The sequence below is a fragment of the Mustela lutreola genome, chromosome 6 (genome assembly GCF_030435805.1).
Source record: "Mustela lutreola isolate mMusLut2 chromosome 6, mMusLut2.pri, whole genome shotgun sequence".
NCBI classification, from domain to species: domain Eukaryota; kingdom Metazoa; phylum Chordata; class Mammalia; order Carnivora; family Mustelidae; genus Mustela; species Mustela lutreola.
Window position 1 is genome coordinate 93,316,052 of NC_081295.1, and position 19,467 is coordinate 93,335,518.

At 43.6% G+C, this 19,467-nt stretch overlaps 1 protein-coding gene across 3 annotated transcripts in view; it reads right to left on the minus strand.

Annotated features, from left to right (window-relative positions):
- RCAN2 (regulator of calcineurin 2) overlaps positions 1-19,467 on the minus strand; it is a 270,185-nt gene that overhangs the window by 12,509 nt on the left and 238,209 nt on the right. For all 3 annotated transcript variants that reach the window (XM_059178157.1, XM_059178156.1, XM_059178158.1), the window contains 2 exons: positions 11,994-12,167; positions 8,252-8,423 (listed from right to left, as the gene is read on the minus strand). In XM_059178157.1, coding sequence (XP_059034140.1) covers positions 8,252-8,423; positions 11,994-12,167 — 346 coding nt within the window. The remainder of the gene's footprint in view (positions 1-8,251; positions 8,424-11,993; positions 12,168-19,467) is intronic.

A 19,467-nucleotide genomic window follows, 5' to 3' on the forward strand; every position in this document is an offset into this window, starting at 1 on the left:
GTTTTAGTCATCACCGTAAAGCAAAAGAAATATTTCTTCATGTTGGAACTTCACAGACAGCTACAAAAGAGAAAAGGAGAGACCCCAAGGCAGAGGGGCTTAAACGGGTGGCATGTATAGTCACAAGTGCCTATTCACAAGCTCAACCTGGGAGTCGAGAAAGAACTAACTTTCTAAATAAGAGTGGAAAGTGGATTCTCCAATAAAACCAGTATTCCAGGGAGGAAGAAACATTCCAGAGAGAGAGAAGTCCTTTGCACATTTCTTCTCTCCCATACCTTTGTGGTTCCATGAGCTCACGTCTCATTTTGATCGACCTCAGAGAAAAGTGCTGTGGGTGGTTTTGAGGGTGGGGTCCAATCACTGAATGGCAACTCTGTCCCTTGTCCTTGGTGCAGTTGCTGCTTCTGTCAAAGAACGCCCTCTCAGCTTGGGAGGAAAAGACTATAAAGGAATGCACAGACCACCCCAAGCCCATGTAATGTTCAGAGAACAAGCCCAGTTAAATCACCAGCTCCTCCATCACAAAGGACAGGCATATCGTTCTCACCAGTTGGTCGACACTACTCCAAGGGCTTTCCATACCTTAATTCAAATACTGGCATGGGGAACATCTCTCAGTGGATGTCCTGCCAAACGATACTGCTCAGAGCAGAATGATCATTGCACCCACCGTGGATCTGGTAGTTCCTACGTGCCAGGCACTGGGCTGGGTACCCCATGTATATTAATTATTCCATCTTCATGATGACCTTGCTAATTGTCAAAAATCACCATTTAAAAAAAAAAATGGTCTGTGGTCACCTCAGACAATTGGAGCTAGGACAACGGTTGAGGTATGGCGAGGCCAAAGTGTGACGGCCATATTGCCTCTGCCATTTAGGATTATGCCAGATTAGGGTATGGGGCAAGACATCAGGGCGGCACACAGGCTTCTCTGCCTCAGCAGGACTGGCATGAGCTCGTGTCAGGAAACTATTCTCCACATACGCGATGGGGGTTCTTCCTCCTTACCGCCCATCCTCAGTCCCGACCCACATCAGAGTAGGAAGACAGAAAGGGTCCTTGGTAAACTGGTGTTGGGGGGAGGAGATGGAGAGATGCATGAAGGAAAAGAGACTATTTCTATCATTTTGTTAGAAGAGGTGTTCTGTTTTAATAAAGGAACGTTTGTTTATCTTTTGGGGATTTCCCCTGTAAGATGGCCTAAGGGGGGCCATAGGTCTTCATTCCCTCCTGAGTCATTTAGGACCTAAAGTACTTCATGGGGACAACTGACTGATTGAGGACCCAAATTCACAGCTGAGACAAGGAAGTGGAACCCTCCAGGGAAGGTATGGACCAAGGAGACTTGGGAAAGCCACGCAGGAAGGAGGGTTGGGAAGATAAAGGGAGATGGAGAAAATGGGTTCTCTGAAGCCTGTGACGTGGGGCTCATTCATACAGGTGACAGAAAAGAAGCAACATAAGGAGAGAAAACACTGCTTGGTCAGAGAGGTGTCAGGTTTTCCTCTCTGGAAATGACCATCCTGTTGGAGCTTTTCTGATATTAGGGGCCTGGCCATGTGTCTTTCCTATTATTTATTCTACCACTTGCATACCAGGTGAAACAAGAGAAAGAAGTCTTCCATATTGCTACTCAACACTGATTAAAAATAATTATGAAGTGTATGCTGAGCAGAAAAGCTTTTCAGACATTTTTTTCCCAGGGAAAATTCTTAAATCATAGGTTTTTGTCTCTTTTGGTTTTTAGGTACACACCAGGCCCAGGGTACAGCCCAACCTGGGACTTGAACTCATGACCCTGAGATGAAGACCTGAGCTGAGATCAGGAGTCAGACATTTAACCAATGGAGCCACCAATGCCCCCTCCAGGGAAAATCCTTCAAAAGGAGATGGAAAATTCTGAGCACGTGGTCCAGAATCACAAATCTGCGTGCTTCGGGTGGGGAAGGACGGAAGACACCGCGTGAGTGAGAACACTGGAGCCTGTTTTGTTTGCTTTTCATATCCGTGATCAGAAAATAGCAGTTGTTGAACAAGGACTGAAGCTTATATAATAGTCATACCACATGCGCCCAAAGTATATTCATCTATATTTAAAAAATGGAATTTTCTCTACCTTTGATTCAATGAGCCTGGAATAGAAACTGTTTCTTCTTTGTAAGGTACATGAATTAATGAAATATATTTTCCATGCAGAGGAAATGCTGTGCGCTAGGTAACAAACTAGCAAAACTGCTTTACTATGGCATGTTTTGATGGAGAAGAATTTGGAAAAAAAAAAAAAAGTCTAAATATAGCAGATGTACGCAACTTGAAACTTGGGCACCATTTTAAGCCCTCCTCTGCAGTTAACTAAAATTGATCTCCCTAACAAGAGCTAAAAATAGCGGGAGGAAAAAAAAGGAGTAGACGGTGACTTTTCATATCATTCCCTGCAGGCATTTTCAGTGACAATGAATATGACCTTCCAGAGCCAGCCTAGAGAGCCTAGAGAATAAAGGCTGGCATTTCACATCCCACCTCGGATTTACCACGCATTTAGTACATTATAACATCTTTGTGTTTCCATTTTGGCTGATTGGTAGAGATAAGCTGTCTTGCTGGGCTGGGTTTTTGTTTTTCCTGTTTTGCTTTATATCTGAAAAGACGATAGCACCATACTTTTCTGGATTCAGGAGTAACGGCTGTAGAGTAAACCAAAATAAATATTCGATTCGTCCTCCACTTGGTCAAAGCCCATCTTCTTTTGACTTGATGATTGTTAGATGATGGGCTTCTCTAAATTTACCAGGAGGACTAATGGCAATGTAGGATGCCTTTGTTTTACAGAAGCTGGTATCGGTCCTTTAAGCAGAGCAGAAGGCAAATTCTGATCCCTGTGTCCCACAGGGCAGCAGAGGAGCACTGAATGGGCCTTAAAACCTGACCCAGTGGCTGTTTTTTATGGGGTGAGGTGGGGTGGTGATGAGCACAGAAATGAAAGATGGAGGAACACACTGTGGAAATTGTTTTGCATTTTAAAAATTTCCTTTTGCAACAGTCTTTAATTTCCTCTAGACAAATTAATTTTACGATTCAAGAGACCTCTCTGGTTTCTCAAACTTTTTACTCCCCAGGGCGAAGGTACTACCTCCGTCAATTCTTCCTGCTTCTTGCCAGTGGCAGGGGAATCTATTTTAATTTACTGGCTGTGCAGCCTTGGGCAAGTTACTTAACCACTCTGTGCCTCACACGCTCCAGCCGAATCTATGAGGAGAATAGCAATTCCTGTCTCAGAGAGTTGCTCCAAGTATAAATGGAGATAATATAGTAAGGTGTCCAAACTGTTGGATACTGCCTGGAGCACAACAAGCCCAATATATGTTTTAACTGCTGTCTCTATTTAAAATATTTCCCTAATTTGTCTATTTTACTTTGTATCAAAAACAGAACATACAGTCATGGGGACACAGTGAAGAAACAGTGAAAGGATACCTCTCACATTTTCCTGAGTATACACTTGTATTCACTGCAATAAATAGAACCAGACTCACTTCTCCAGGGTTATGGGGCCCTTGTGTCCTCTAAGAGGGGTTATAACAGCCTAGAAAGGATTTCAAAGGAATCCCACAGGCTTGGGTTTGATCATGGTTCCACGGTAATTGTATCTCCATGCTTATTTCAAAAGCCTCTCCACAGGTTCCATGAACGTGAGCTGTTCCTATCTGGAAGAGGGTCACCGCCGTCCCTCTCCCAAAGAAGGGGAATCCTGTTTTGCTCCTGCTCGTCAGAGCTTCCATGAAAGTGTCCTCCATGAAAGGGTCTTAGTAATGCATGTCCTTGCCTTTCAGGGCCAACGGGCACAATCGCGATCCTGTGACCCTGCTGGTTTGCTGAGGTGATCCTCACCCAGCCCAAGCACCATCTTGCCCTGGATCCCTGCTCTCTGATGCTCTTTCTTCAGACCTACTTTAGCTCAGCATCTTTGGATTCCAACATCTCTTCTCAGTCACTCAGCTCTCCCAATTTAGCGGTGTTAGTCATTCCTCGGAAGCAAACCCCATGCCTCTGAGCTGCTTTCTCTGCTCTGATGTTACTGTGTTTCTACACTCCCGGAACTGAGGCAGCCACCCCTTAACATGGCATGAGTTATAATTTCTTACTGAAATGCTTCTGCCAAAAGATTAAAAATGAATCTCACAAAATCTTTTTGTTTTTCCAAATGGAAATGCTCAAAGACCTCTCCTTGAAGAAAACATTAATTTAGTGTTGCCTGACTCAGTCTGGACAAAGCCATAAGAAAGCAACCATTTGCTGGTGAAGAAATTATCCCTGGACAGGCTGAGGGCTCTGATCTAGTCATTCATTCAATATTTGCTGAGCCACGTACTGTGCAAGGTGCTCCCAGGTGCTGGGGGTAGCAGAAGTGGTGAGTTGAACGATGGAGAATTATCATAGGAGGAACGCGGGAGAATCTGCAAAGTGGCAGGTTGAAGAAGCACGTGCCTGCCTTGGTACCGCGTGGGCTGGGGTGGGGGGGCGCCCAGATGCAGTGGGAAGGACACGGGGCGTGGCTGTGCTCCTTCACGGTTGCGGCTGGAACAGCCACAGACACCCAGGCTTCTAATATAGCCTCTGTGATATTTTCAACTCAAGTGTTGGCTGCAAATCGTCCATCTGTGTGGGGTAAAGAAACTTCAAGGACACGGGAAGAGGACAAATGGAGAACTAAATAAAGAGGAGCAGCCTTAAGTTGCTGGCAGAGAATGGAGGGAACGCTATCCCAGAAAACACACCCGGGACACAGCATCAGTCATCCTCCAAAAACAGAAGACCCTCAGTGTTCGCCCTTACACACAAGTGCTCAGGCCTCCATGTGCACACCTGCCACCCCTGGGTTTGGCTTTCTGAGTCACAGTGGCATTAGGGATAGCTGTCCACTCAGGGTTAGGATGAATGTTTTGCCAGCGTCACAGCAACAGGGGCCTCACATCCACCAAGGCCACCAGCGTCCTCAGTCAAAGGCCAGGGCACCTGGCCATGTGGGGGGGCAGCAGAGCCAGGTTTGACACTTGTCTCTGCCCCCAACCAGCTCTTTCCCTTTGGGCAAACTGGCTCATGTTTCTACGGCTTAGCGCTCTGATCTGTAAAATGGGAATATTAATAATTGCTCTCCTGGTGCTCACTGCACGGGGTAAGGGAAAGCCAGACTCAGAGGTTAGCAGCAACGCTAAGGAAAAGGGCATGCATTTTTTTAACCTGTCAATGTTATTCACAGTCCTCAAAAGAACCCCTGGCTTTCTCTGCCTCTTGACGACCATTTCGTTCCTCCTTCCTCCCTCCCCTGTGCCAGGCTCTGGAAGCCTCCCTTCCAGGCCTAACTCCTACTCCATCCATTCCTTCTGCCTCCATCAGCAGCAGGTCGGACCCACCCCTGGGCTTGTCTTCCAGACCCGGGACTCCGCTCCCATAGCCAGTGAGGGTCTCTGAGACTCGCCCTCATTTTGTCTTTGCATCAAGCTCTGTGAACATGAGCTACCATAAGTTCCCTTTCCCGTTTTGGAGCAAATGATTTGCGTTTACTGGATTCCCGGCTCCAAGTGAGCGGACCGGAGGCCGGCGGGGATCTGGCGGTCAGGAAGTCTGACTTGGCCCGGGCCTCCCTTATACACAGCGCTGGAGGAAGAGCACGGCCTTGGACGCCCGGGCTCTGTCACTGGCGAGTCACTCCTCCCCTGTCTGGGCCTCTCGGGTCCTCCTCCTGTCACATGTAGACTGGTCAGTGACTCCTGCGTCCTCCAGCCAAGACCTCAGTGACCCTCTGAAGCTCCCCTTCCTGACAGTCGCACAACTCTATGAGGCGTTCAAAGGTGTTCTCAACAGCATCTGTGCATGAGAGACAAGCTGGCGGCTCCGAGTCTCTCGGCTTCCGCCGGTCCATGTGGGGCTGTGTGTTCCTAGTTCTGGGAGTGTCTGGAGTTACTGTGAGAAATGCTTTCAAAACAAGGCTTGACTGGGGCAGACCCAACTTATTTTATACAGGTCACGTTTACTCCTATCACCGACACGGCTCTTTGTACGGGGAGTACATTGGCTCTGGGTTCCTGTATGTGGACAAGGCTCTCAGAGAAATCCCGTGTCGCGAATACCTCTCTTCGTATCACATTGCTCTCCCCTCAGCTCTTTTTAGTCAGAGACCTACTGCTTCTCATAAGAGCTCTCCGAAGGGGGGGGAGCCCACGGCCAGTGTAAAGGCCCCCGAGATGCTGAGTGCCTTGATGCCAGTTAGAAAGAAGCCCCAGGCTGCTTGCTCTCAGGAGTACTAGAATTTAAGTTCTGGGCCACACGGGACAGCCAGTTAGTCTCTGCAGGGAGAGCTTATTACTCAAACCAGCCACATCCAAATTTGAGGACCCACTAGGGTGCCTTCCTTTCCTGGTCCGCCTGGGAATTCCCTGTGTTTGGCATGGAACGTTCCCAGGAAGCCTGGGCCAGAACAGTGTTTCACCCAGGACTGGTCATCCTATGAGTGGTCGCCCCAGGCGTGATTACTCTAGTCACCAGAGTCCTCAAATTTCTGTGGGTGCGAGAATCATTACGTGTGATGATGAAAACTGCAGACTTTCAGGGGGGGCGATTCTGGTCCATGTGTCTCCTGAGCACACTAAGAAATACCAGTAACAATTCATTCTAAGTCTATCTGCTCTTTGTCCCTTGGCTATCAGTGGCTCTTGAGAGTTTTAGGGAAACTTCTAAAAAATACTAATGCCTGAACTTGACCCAAATCAATTAAATCAGAATCTCTTAGGGTGCGGCCAGGACATTGGGATTGTATTTTTAAAGCCCCCTCTCCCGCCAGGAGAAGAGCTAGTAGCAGACATGGTGGGCATTATTTACCCTCGGACCCACAGTGCCTAAACCCTCAGCTGCACCTCCCACCATGTCCCCTCCTGCTGTAATACAGGAAATATACCATCAACCGAAAAAAGAGGCCGAGCCAATAAAAACCAAGAGCATTTCTTTAGGGTCTCGGAATTGTAGTTTGGGGAACACAGATGGGGGCAGCCAACCAAAGCGTGTCCTCGCCCCAGAGAACAAAAATCAAGCATTTTTAAAGTCAAAAGGCAATGCTTGTATGTGTTGTTTACGAAGAATTTTGATGGGTGTTGGTGGCAGACGATCTTGGCTGAATGTGACTGCTTGTGAAGGCTGTCACTAAGCAAAATCTCTTAGTATAAAAAGTTGCACGTTGAGTTCTTGGAATATCATATGTGGTTGGGTCCAGTTCTAAAAGTTCATGGTCCTATGGGGTAAGGATGTAACTAAGTCCCATCTCTTTAGTGGGTCTTCCAGCTCCATTTAAAAACCCATTGACCTAAGAGACCCCATTTCATTTCACCTGTCATAATCATTGGTAGTATTTTTCAAGCGAGGTGGCAGCGTCTGTCTGCTTTAGAAAGTGAGGACGGTATCACTTCTAGGAACCCATGTAAAGAAATTTTGGATTGGTGTATAGAAGATATGTACAAGGATGTTAACTGTAACTCTGACTGGAATGGTGAGAAACTGGAAAAACAGTCTCTATGTCCGATTTGAGAAACTGGATGAATCAAGTGTGATGGTATATTTGCCCAGTGGAATACTATTCAGTCTTGAAAACGAGAGAATCTGAGCCATGTATAGCAACATTGGAAGGAAGTGATCATTAAGTTTTCTTTTCTTTCTTTTTTTTTTTTTTTTTTTTTAAAGGTAAAGGCTACTGTGACCAGCTTCTTGGAGACCAAGCGCCTTCACCTTGGCAGGAAGACTGTCTTGTTTCAGAAGGCTCTGGGCTTTCCTATGGCAACAATAAAAGAAGGTTGCACAGCTCAGAAGCCTAGTGCCGGCTGGTAGAGCATATTTTGCTTATTCTGAGAAAACCAGAATATACCAGAATATACTAAATATACCAAAATTCCTTACAGTATAGAGAGGAATCCCATAAGAAATAGGTAGCTCTTTCCAACCTTAAAGTATTTGCATCGCAGTGCAGAAACAACACAGACAGACCTTGAGTCCACATTCCCAAATTGCTGTTAAACGGGGACAAAGTCCATGCTGGTTCTTCCTCTCTGATCCCTCAGCCCTTTCGCTGTCCACACACGGCCATAAACCCATTAGAAATGCACATGTTCCCATGAGCCCCGGATCTCATGGTTGCTAATCCCATCTGGCTTTTCTAGGTTGTCGACACTGTCTATCTTCCAAAGGGGGCCCAAGAGCATACCTGGTCCTAGTTTGGCCACGGCGTAGAGGAGATCGTAGTTGAGCACTGGCGTGGCATCGCTGATGGGCTGCCAGCCCACGGGAGGAGACGCCGGGGGTGAGATGAGGAATTGCTTGGCGGGCTGTGGTGGTGCCAAATGCAGCTTGTCACCGTCTGTCTCTGGAGCCTGGACCTTTCAGACAGAGGAGAGACAAAGACAGAGTTTTCATCAGGGCCTCTGATGGGCCGTGCAGGGAGCTGAAGCTGCAGAGTCTCATTTCCAGCCCGTGACAAAGGAACCAATGAAGCAGTCTACCCTAATGATCTCTGCTTACCATCCACCACTTGCTTGGTCATCTGATCCTTACAACAGCGAATCTCGACTCCTAGCAGACATCGCGATTACCTGGACAACTTCCAAAAGGCTGGAGTGCCGGATTTGGCTGAGCGGGGGCAGGGTCCGGGACTCTGCATTGAGCTCAAGTTCCCACCTGAGGCTGAGGCCGCTGCTCCCCAGACTCCCTGCTCCCTTTCTTTCCTCTCTCTCTCTCATTCTTTTGAGGCGATCTTCCTGTCATGTGACATGAAGCACGCTAATGTGAACAATCAGTGGAACGGGGCGCCATCCCCACTTCGGCCTAGAGACAAAGCATCTGTATCGCCCCAAAGCAAACCCTGTGCCCATGAAACAGTTCCTACCATTCTGGTCTCGAGTCAGACCCTGGCAACCACCAGTCCACTTCCCATCTCTATGGATTTGCCTGTTCTGCACATTCCCAGAAACAGAATGAGATGATGTTACCTTTTTGTGTTTAGCTTATTTCCCTTCGCATATTTACAGGTCATCCATATCCTCGCACACCCTGGTACTGCATCCCTTCTGATGGTTGCGTAACATCCCAGTGAGTGACGGACCACCATCTGTCTGTCTCCACCCACTGACGCACATTCCAATTGCTTCCAACTTTTGGCTAGTGTGCATAGTACCACCATGAGCATATGAATACCCGTACTCATTTGTTTGGAAGACTGTTTTCAAGTCTTCCAGATGTATACCTCAGAAGGGATACTTGCTGAGTCAGATGGTAACTCTCTGTTTAACTTTTTAAGGAAACAAGTGGGGATTCAATAGATAAAAAATAAGGCTTCTACAAGTAACACAGTTTCTGGTAGTATGGGATTCAAACATGGGTCTGAGGCAAAGTCTATGTTCTTCCTTTTTTACATTTTATTTTACTTTATTGTGAAAAGACCGTTTAACAGGAAATCCACCCTCTTCTTTTAAAAGAAGATTTTATTTATTTATTTGAGAAAGAGAGAGCACAAGCAGGAGGAGGGGCAGAGAGAAACAGGTTCCACCCCAAGCAGGGGGCTCGATCCCAGGACCCCAGGATCAGATCTGAGCCAAAGGCAGATGATTAACTGAGTGAGCCACCCAGGGATCCCAGGAGATCTACCCTCTTAAGAAATTAAGTCTACAGTATATTATTGTTGACTATAGATACAGTTTTGTACAGTAGATCTCTAAAGCATATTCATCTTCTTTACCTGAAATTTTATATCTGTTAATTAGTAACTCATTCTTTTCCCCTCCTTCCTAGTCCCTGGCAACTACCATTCTACTCTTCGGTTCTAATGACTTGTATGATTTTAGATCCCTCATCTAAGTGGAATCATGCAATATTCGTCTTTGTGTGACTGGCATCATGTCCTCGAGGTTCATCCATGAACCATCCATTCATCCAGAATGTCCATACTATCCAAAGCAAACTACAGATTTAAAGGAACCCTTACCAAAATCCCAATGGCTTTTTTTTTTTTAAAGAAATGGTAAAAAAAAAAAAAATTCTAAAATTCATACAGAACCACAAAAGACCTCAAATAGCCAAATCAATCCTGAGAAAGAGCAAGATCATACCTCAAGATCACACACCAAATCATAAATACTATAATGTATTTATGATTTTAAAATACATTATAAAGCTACAGTAAGCAAAATAGTATGGTATTGGCATTAAGACACACATACAGACCAATGGACATATAGAACAGAGAGTTCAGAAATGAATCCAAAATATAGGGTCAACTGACCTTCAACAAGAGTGCTAACAGCACACAATGAGGAAAGGACAGTCTTTTCAACAAATGGTGTTGGGAAAATGATATGCACATATAAGAGAATGAAATGGAAACCTTATCTTATCCCATATACAAAAATTAACTCAAAATGGACTAAAGACTCAAAATGTAAGACCTGAAACTGCAAAAATCCTAGAAGAAAATAGAGTGGAGAGCTTTAAGACATTGGCCTTGACAATGTTTTCAAAGATATGACACTACAAGCACAGGCAACACAAAGAAAAAGAAATAAGCAAGACTACGTCAAACTAAGTCTTCTGCCCAGCCAAAGAAATATCAACAAAGTGAAAAGGCAATCCACGAAGGAGAGAAAATATTTAAAAACCAAATGGAGGAGAGGTTAATCTCCTTATCCGTATACAGGACAAAGAGTTAAGGAACCTCTATGATTCAAAAGCAAGAAAAAAAAATTCCTCAAAACAACAACAACAAAAACCCCAAAGTAAACCTAGCAACTCAGTTAAAATATGATCTAAGGTCTCAAATAAACATTTCTTCAAAGAAGATACATAAAGGGCCAACAGGCTTATAAAAAAATATTTAGGTCACCACCATCTGAGCAATTCCACCTCTGGATATTTACCCAAAAGAATTGAAATCAGGCTCCTGAAGAAATATTAACTCTCATGGTCATTACAGCACTATTCATAATAGCCAAGATGTGGCAATGACATAAATGTCCATCGACAGATGAATGGGTGAAGAAAACGTTGCATCTACATACAATGGAATACTGTTTGGCCTTAAAAAGAAGCAAAGTCAATGTTTTTTTCATTGTGCCATCTTTGTAGAGTTTGAAGATGGGAACAATGTTTACTGACCAATAAGGGATGGATCAAGACATCTGATGATGAAGGGAAGACACTGATGGAACTTTTTTCTTTTCTTTTCTTTTTTTAAAGATTTTATTTATTTATTTGTTAGAGAGAGAGAGAGGGAGAGAGAGCGAGAGCGCAAAAACAAGCAGGGAGCCTGATGTGGGACTCGATCCCAGGACACCGGGATCATGACCTGAGCAGAAGGGAGATGCTTAACCAATTGAGCCCCCCAGACGCCCCTAGGACATTGATTTTCTATTGCTGTGGACTTTGTGAGCATTGCCAAGAATTGCCCATGCCCTTTGGGAATAACCAATATGAAATAAACACAAAATTGATTTCCATGTTTGTCATGTTTTCTCATGAATAGGAGTCACTAAAACTAGGATAGAACTGAAATTTTAACCTTAACCCTACTAGGAAGTTTCGGAGTAGTTATGAATAGACCATTCTTACTACGACCACCAGCTGGTGTTTACTGTGTATTTACCAAATGCCAGGCATTTGAACACACAGTAGTTCATTTAATCCTCCCAGCAACAGTAGGAGGTGTGTATCACCCTCCTCCTTCTTCAGGTGAGGAAACTGAGGCCCAATGAAAGTATGTGTCTTGCCCAGTGACAGCCCAGGCTGTCAGCCCTTACAGCCTGCTTTCTGAACCTCTCTGATGTACCCGCCTGGGGATCCGCAGTGCAGGTTTATTTCTCCATGAACTAATTATAGACTACAAACCAGCCTGAAAGCAGAAAGGGCTCCACTTACATTTTTAAAAAGCAGAAGATAACGCAGAGCAAGAATGACTTTACCTGTGCAAAGTAGAGTTTTAATTTCTTTCCTCTGAACTGGGTTTCATGAAGCTCTATCCTGGCTCGGGCTGCAGATTTGGGATTGCTGAAGTTTATTCGGACACGTCTGAAACTCTTAAACAGCTGGAATGTCACGCAGTCATCATAAGTCCGAAACAGGCCCTCAAATTTTTCCTGGTAAAAACAAAACAGAGGAAAATCCATCAGCCATGTATCTTGCATGATGCCTGATCCAACACAAATAATTAAGTAAATAAATAGGCTTTTCTCAAATAAAACAGAACACTAGTAATGTATTTTTTAAATTAGTGTATTATTAGTTTCAGATGTGGAGTTCAGTGATTCATCAGTTGCATGTAACGCCCAGGGCTCATTACATCACATGCCTTCCTTAACGCCCCTCACCTGATTACCCTGTCTTCCCACCCCTCCTCCCCTCCAGCTGTGCTCAGTGTGTTTCCTAGAGTTAAGAGTCTCTTATGGTTTGTCTCCTTCTCTGATTTCATCTTAGTGATGTCTTTTTTTTTTTTCCCTTTCATCTGTTGGTCTATTACCAGGTGTTAACATGCTTGTGGATTCAGCATAAGGATTTATAATCTGGGTCCTGAGATCTGCAGAGGAGCAGTCAATGGGCCTTGAAATGCATAAAAACCCTGAAAATCATGCAAAGTGTTGAGTAAGTTTCTGTGTATCTGTATCTTTTTTTCTGGGGAGAGGGATCATTGTTGGTACAAGATTCTCAAAGAAGTCCATACTGCCAAAATACTAGAGCTATCAAGTAAAGTATGTGATAGATATTATTAGCGATTATCAGTCTTGGTGTCACTAGTTAGCTGGTGCCATGTGATTAGTCCTGGTTCATGAAATGTGTGCAGAAAGCAAGAAAAAGCCCTTAAGAATTTTTTATCTCTTTCTCTGAAGATGCCATGTATTCCAGATGGCATACCATTTGGAAGCAGGATTCTCCGCAGCCTGGGTCCCTGAGTGGCTGTGTGGAACAGAAATATTTTTCTCCCTCCTCCCACCCATCCTATGGTTGAGTTTGCCTTGGCAAGGAAAAACAATAACAACAACAATGCAACAACAAACCAAAAACCAACCAACCAACAAACAAACCTCTATTGCATTGAACCCCTGAGATTTGGAGGTTGAGTTATTCCCACAGCATAACTAAATTTATCACAGTACAAGGCAATCATTTAAAATTTTTGACTTGGTACGATTTCAGCGCAGCTAAACAAATCTCTGTTAAATGCTCACTTTATATAAGGCATGGTCTCTAGGCTTTAGGAGGACACAGAGATGAGTATCATTATGTTGCCACCCTCGACGGTCTAACATCCTTTTGGGAGAGGCAGACACAGTCACAAATAAGAGAATGCCCATAAGGCTGGGGAAGGAAAATTAGAGAATTACACACACACACACACACATTTGTATACATATATATACCATCTGTCTGGTTTTTCTTAGCTTTAAAAAAGTTCTTGTTCTAAGTAACAAAACCAGAGCATGTTAAATTACTGTATGTTCTCAGTGGAGAAACTGCTACTAAGTAAATAACTTTTATTTAAACTAACAAACCAACAAACCCTGATTCTTTTATTTCTACAATGAATGAACAAAGAACAAACGGTATATTGTAAGTGTGAGTATAAGTGGGAACAACAATGTACCAAGCAAGGAGTGGCAAGATTTACTGAACTTTGATTTGTAAGGGACCTAAGTGATAGTTAACCCTTTCCTTCCTCACCTCTATCGTTTTACCAATCAGGATCCTGAAGTCTGAGAAGAAAAGGACCCACCATGGTTACCCAGGCAGTTAGTGGCAGAGCCTCCACCAGGCCAAAGTCCTTGTGACCCTGAACACAGAGATACTTTCCACTATATACAGAACTACACTGCCGGACTGAGACAAAGAGGAGGTGCTGTAGTAGGAGTCAGAGACGGGCATCAATAAACTGACCCAAGGCTCATGTGTGACCACATCCAGCAGAATCAGCAATGTGATGGGGGCCTGTAACATCACTGACCTCTGGGGTTGCAGAGGAGGAAGAACCCAGGTGTTAGAGAAGACCTCCTAGAAGACCTCCTAGTCACACACATGAACATGTCTTAGACCTTAAAGTTCATGGCCTGTGACCCTTCCAAATGCTTGGCCCATTTTTGAGATTTCCTCAGGCCATGCCTGTAGTTCTTCACATTTTTGACTCCTGTTTCTTTTTCTTTATAACCTATCTATCCAGTCCAGAACCACCAATGATACATTCAGAGCAAGTTTTATTTTTTATTTTTATTTTTTTGAAGTTTCATGACATTCATGGAGATATGAGGGGCTCTTTCTCCCCTTTTCTTATTCTTATTCCCCTTTCCCTCTCTAGAACAAAACAAGAATCTTTCCTTGTCTACTCCTGCTACAGTTTTTCCTTCATCTCTCAAGCCTTGGGATTAGCCAATTCCTGGGCCTGGGGCCTCCACCACCCCTCCAAGAGAGCTCACTAAGGAATTATTTCCTGACAATACTGTATTTTCCTGAGTAGGAGTTCTGGTGAATACAATGTTTTCTAGTTCCTCACAATGACAGTACCCTCAGCTGGTCATACCACAGTTGATGGTTTAATTAATTTGGGGAGTTTTCAGGAATGAAGAGCATTAGGAGAGTAAAAGCTCTTATTTCTATAGAGAAATATTCCTATTTCTTAGGACAAAATTCTTGAGTCTCTGTAGCTCTATATTATTCCACTGCCAGTTTCACGTCCGTATCCCTTCCCCGGGGCCTGAGTGTACGCATGGAGGCCAGCCTTGGAGGGGAAGTGTTCTTTTCCTTTGCCTCTAATCCCTTGTTTGCATTTTGTATTTCTTCTTTATGCCTCACATCTCAGCTACCCAGAGCTGTTTGGCCTCAAGAGCTTGGATTGGTGAAAAAAAAAAAATAAAAATCAAGGAGTCCTGGCTTTGGGCTTAGGGGAGGGCTGACAATGTGGGAGGCTTTGGCAGATGTCAATTACTGAGTGCAACTGTTTTCTCCACTGATCCTCAGAAGAGGGTCCCAGGCAGCTACTGCCTCAAGCTAGAGTTGGCAAGTGACAGCAACCTCTTTGATACCCCTTGTTTTGGGCTTAGGTTCATAATCAAAATAGGTCTTTCACCAAACCTGAGGTGCGGCCCAGAGCTCAGGGGCCAGGGTTTTCACAAGTTCTACGGTGATCGTCATCTTTGTCCCCATCAACTAACATGTACTTGGCTTGTCCTCTCTGCAGATTTCTTTTGAGAACCAGTATTGGCAGGGGGTGACAGCTGGCCAAGAAGTGGGGATTCACCAGCCAACTCTATTTTCTTCCATTAGTGACATGATAAACATTTCATTGGCAGAGGCAACAGAGTACGTACGAGACAAAATTCGTTACAGGCAGGTGCAGCATTGCGACCTACCCTTAGGCAACACAATGTCCTGAACAGAGCCAGACACAGGTGGCTGTCTCTCAACCGGCAGGAGAGCAAATCTATGCTTTTCAGGCTCAGGTCACCACCCCCCACCCTGGTCCCCTGCAGAGACACACAGTGGTACTTTGTTGTCCCCTGGCTGCCACTTTCCTCCAGTCTGGTACTCCACAAACCCAATAAATTCCTCATGTCCTCAACAAGTAGTTCCCTCTGTAACCATTGGTTTGAATAAAGTCCACAGCAGTGATCTCAAATTCTGGTCTCTGGACCTCGCTACACACTTACAAATTATGCGGAATCCTGAAGAACTTTTGTTAATGTGGGTTTCACCTACCAGTGTTCATTGTACCAGAGACTTTTAAAAATATGCATTTACATTGGGTATTTACCCTAAAGATACAAACGTAGTGATCCAAAGGGGCACGTGCACCCGAATGTTTATAGCAGCAATGTCCACAATAGCCAAACTATGGAAAGAACCTAGATGTCCATCAACAGATGAATGGATCAAGAAGATGTGGTATATATACACAATGGAATACTATGCAGCCATCAAAAGAAATGAAATCTTGCCATTTGCGACAACATGGATGGAACTAGAGCGTATCATGCTTAGCGAAATAAGTCAAGCAGAGAAAGACAACTATCATATGATCTCCCTGATATGAGGAAGTGGTGATGCAACATGAGGGCTTAAGTGGGTGGGAGAAGAATAAATGAAACAAGATGGGACTGGGAGGGAGACAAACCATAAGTGACTCTTAATCTCACAAAACAAACTGAGGGTTGCTGGGGGGAGGGGGTTTGGGAGAAGAGGGGTGGGATTATGGACATTGGGGAGGGTATGTGCTTTGGTGAGTGCTGTGAAGTGTGTAAACCTGGTGATTCACAGACCTGTACCCCTGGGGATAAAAATATATGTTTATAAAAAATAAAAAATTTAAAAAATGCATTTACAAATATATTTAAAAGTAACAATAATAAGCCCATTCTATGTTAAAATAATATTTTTAGGAAAAATAACTATTTCCCAAAACAAGACAGTTTAGTAAGATCGGCGCCCTTTTTTTTTTTTTTTAACATTTCTGCAAATCTCTTTAATTTCAGAATTAATAGAAGAGACCTAAATCTCCGATTTGTCTCTATGTTCAATCTGTTACACTATGCTGTTTTGTCTGAGGGGTGTGACCTAAAGCTGACCTCAACCAAACACATGGTTGGAAAAGGGAGGAGTAACTTAATAGCTTTTCAAATATTCTTTGAAATTCCTTGTGGATACCCTTTCTTGATACTTCATCAAAACCAGACAAGTGGCAGTGTCTTAAAGTACACTACAATGTTAAATCTGATTTAATGTATAATCTTGATTACAAATATATAATAATCTTGATTATAATCAAGTAACATTATCATTTGATTATATTAAGATCTATGTATCTATTTTGCACCTTTATCTATTTGGCACGATATATTACCACCTATATTAATAAAAATTCTTCAGAAATTGGGGAGTTGTCAGATTCACGTTGGTATATATAGGTTTTCCAAAATTCTACTTTTAGCTTGAAAGTTCTTTCCTTTTTTTTTTTTTTAATATCTTATTTATTTATTTATTTATTTAAGAGAGAGACAGTGAGAGAGATCATGAGCGAGGAGAAGGTCAGAGGGAGAAGTAGACTCCCCAAAAAGCTGGGAGCCCCAAGTGGGACTTGATCCCAGGACTCCAGGATCATGACCTGAGCTGAAGACAGTTGCTTAACCAACTGAGCCACCCAGGTGCCCCGTCCTTTTTTTTTTTTTTTTTTTTTTTTTTTTAAAGATTTTACTTATTTGTTAGAGAGAGAGAGAGAGAGCGAGCACAAGCAGGGGGAGTGGCAGAGGGAGAGGGAGAAGCAGTCCCCCTGCTGATCAAGGAGCCAGATGTGGGACTCCATCCCAGGACCAAACTGACTGAGCCACCCAGGCGTTCCTCTTTCCTAATCATTGGTGACAAACAATGCCAGTTATTTTCCTTGGCGTAACATGCTCATTCATTCATTTTTGGGATAATGTCTGCCAAATATCTAAGTCTGCATAACTACAGTTTGACTGTTGGTTGTTCTTTCAAGTAAAAATTGTGTTCCATGAGAAAAGTAAATGTCTAGTTCATCTTAGAATAGCCTCCAATGTCTCCTCAAGTCAAATACTGTATTTTGGGGTGCTGTAGAAGTGTACTTCACGTGTTCTTCCCATTTCATTATTTGGATTATTAAAAAGGCATATGTTCAAGGATATAAAGTTAATAAAATTAATAAATTTTATGGGCATTTTTAGGTAAAATCCACATTTTTCTTTCTTTCTCCTTTTTCTTTCTTTCTTTCTTTCTTTCTTTCTTTCTTTTTTTTTTTTTTAAACTGTGAGCTTGTGGCTATGAGGAATACTGGTAAAACTGGTATAGTTTGCAGCCCCTGCACTGACTTGTACACAAGTATCAGCAGTTTTAACCACTATTGCTTCTGTACCATGTGAAATGTCAACACAGCTGAAAAGTTAAAGAGTGTTTTAGTCTTATTATGGAAATGGTTTTGACCTCATGGAGAATGATGTTGGGAACCTGTAGGAGTCTGCAGACCATCCTTGGAGAACTGTGGTACCATAACATCTCTAAGAAAGTAAGGATTTATTTGGCTTGGGTTGAAGACAAGAGGTCTAGTGAGAATCTTTAGGATACAACATAATGGAAATAGAAGAAGAGACATCACTCAAGAAAGAGTGGTGATCATACCTAAACACTGCAGGGATGGTGAAGAGGATGAAGATGGTCTTGACCACTGGCAATCCTCCTGAGAGCTATCTGAACAGATGTGAAGGTGAAATATGGATTATTATGGATTGAGGGGAGAATGGAGGGGGAAAGGTGGAGAAAGATAACTTGGCAACAAGAAAGAGGGAGCTGGGTGATAATTATATGGGAAGTCAAATCGAAAGAAGATTTTTAGTTACGTGGAGAGACGCTTACTGGTTGACGAAATGAAACTATGATGAAGGAAAGAGAGGAGACAGGAGAGAAAGGGAGTAGTGGATGGTGGAGACAAGAAGAGGGGCTTCAGAAAGACTTGTAGGATTTTTTCCTGTGAGAAAAGAGCTGATAGGTCACAATGGAAGAGTCTGGAAATGGAACAAGCAAAACAGAATGGCTTTCTCATCTCAGGGAAGTGGAAGGTGAAGGGACACTGAGGTCTTGAGGAGCTAGAGGCAAGGAGAGTAAATGTGGACGAGTCAAAGGACAGTGTAATGGATTGAATTATGTCCGCCCACCCAAAGGCTATGCTGAAGTCTCCAGTACCTCAGAATCTGACCTTATCAGGAAACAGGGTCACTGAAGATGTAACTTGTTAAGAGGGGGTCATACTAGAATGGAGTCCCTAACCCAGGATGCCTGTTGTCCTCATAAGAAGACAGCCATGGGACGACAGAGAGACATAAAGTGTCACGTGAAGATGGAGGATTGGAGTGATGCTTCCATAAGCCAAGGGAGGCCAAAAATTGCCGGCAGATTGCAACTACCAGAAGCTAAGAAGAGATGAAGAAGGATATCCCTACTGGTTTCAGAGGTAGCACAGTCCTGCTAATACCTTGATTTTGGTTTTCTAAATCTCCAGAACTGTGAAGTAATAAATTGCTGTGACTTTAAGGCAATCGGTTTATGGTATTTTGTGACAGCAGCCCTAGGACACTAATGCAGGCGATTATGCAGCACTAAGGGACTACATAAAACTAGGGATCAGATGGTTTTTAATAGAGCCTGCTGATAGAGTTCTGCCATTTTTTTTTTTTTTTTTTTTTTTTTTTTTTTAGGTGAGTGGTAAGTGGATAGCGGGGTCATTCCAGGGTAGCATGGGCAAGACAGGCGTGTGTACACAACCTGTATGTGTGGGAGGAGTGCAACAAGAAGGAAGGGGGGAGGTTTGCTCTCAAGAATGAACACTTCGGGATTTTACAATCTCTACCTTTAAACGTATTTGCTTTTCTTGAGCAGGCTGGAAATTGT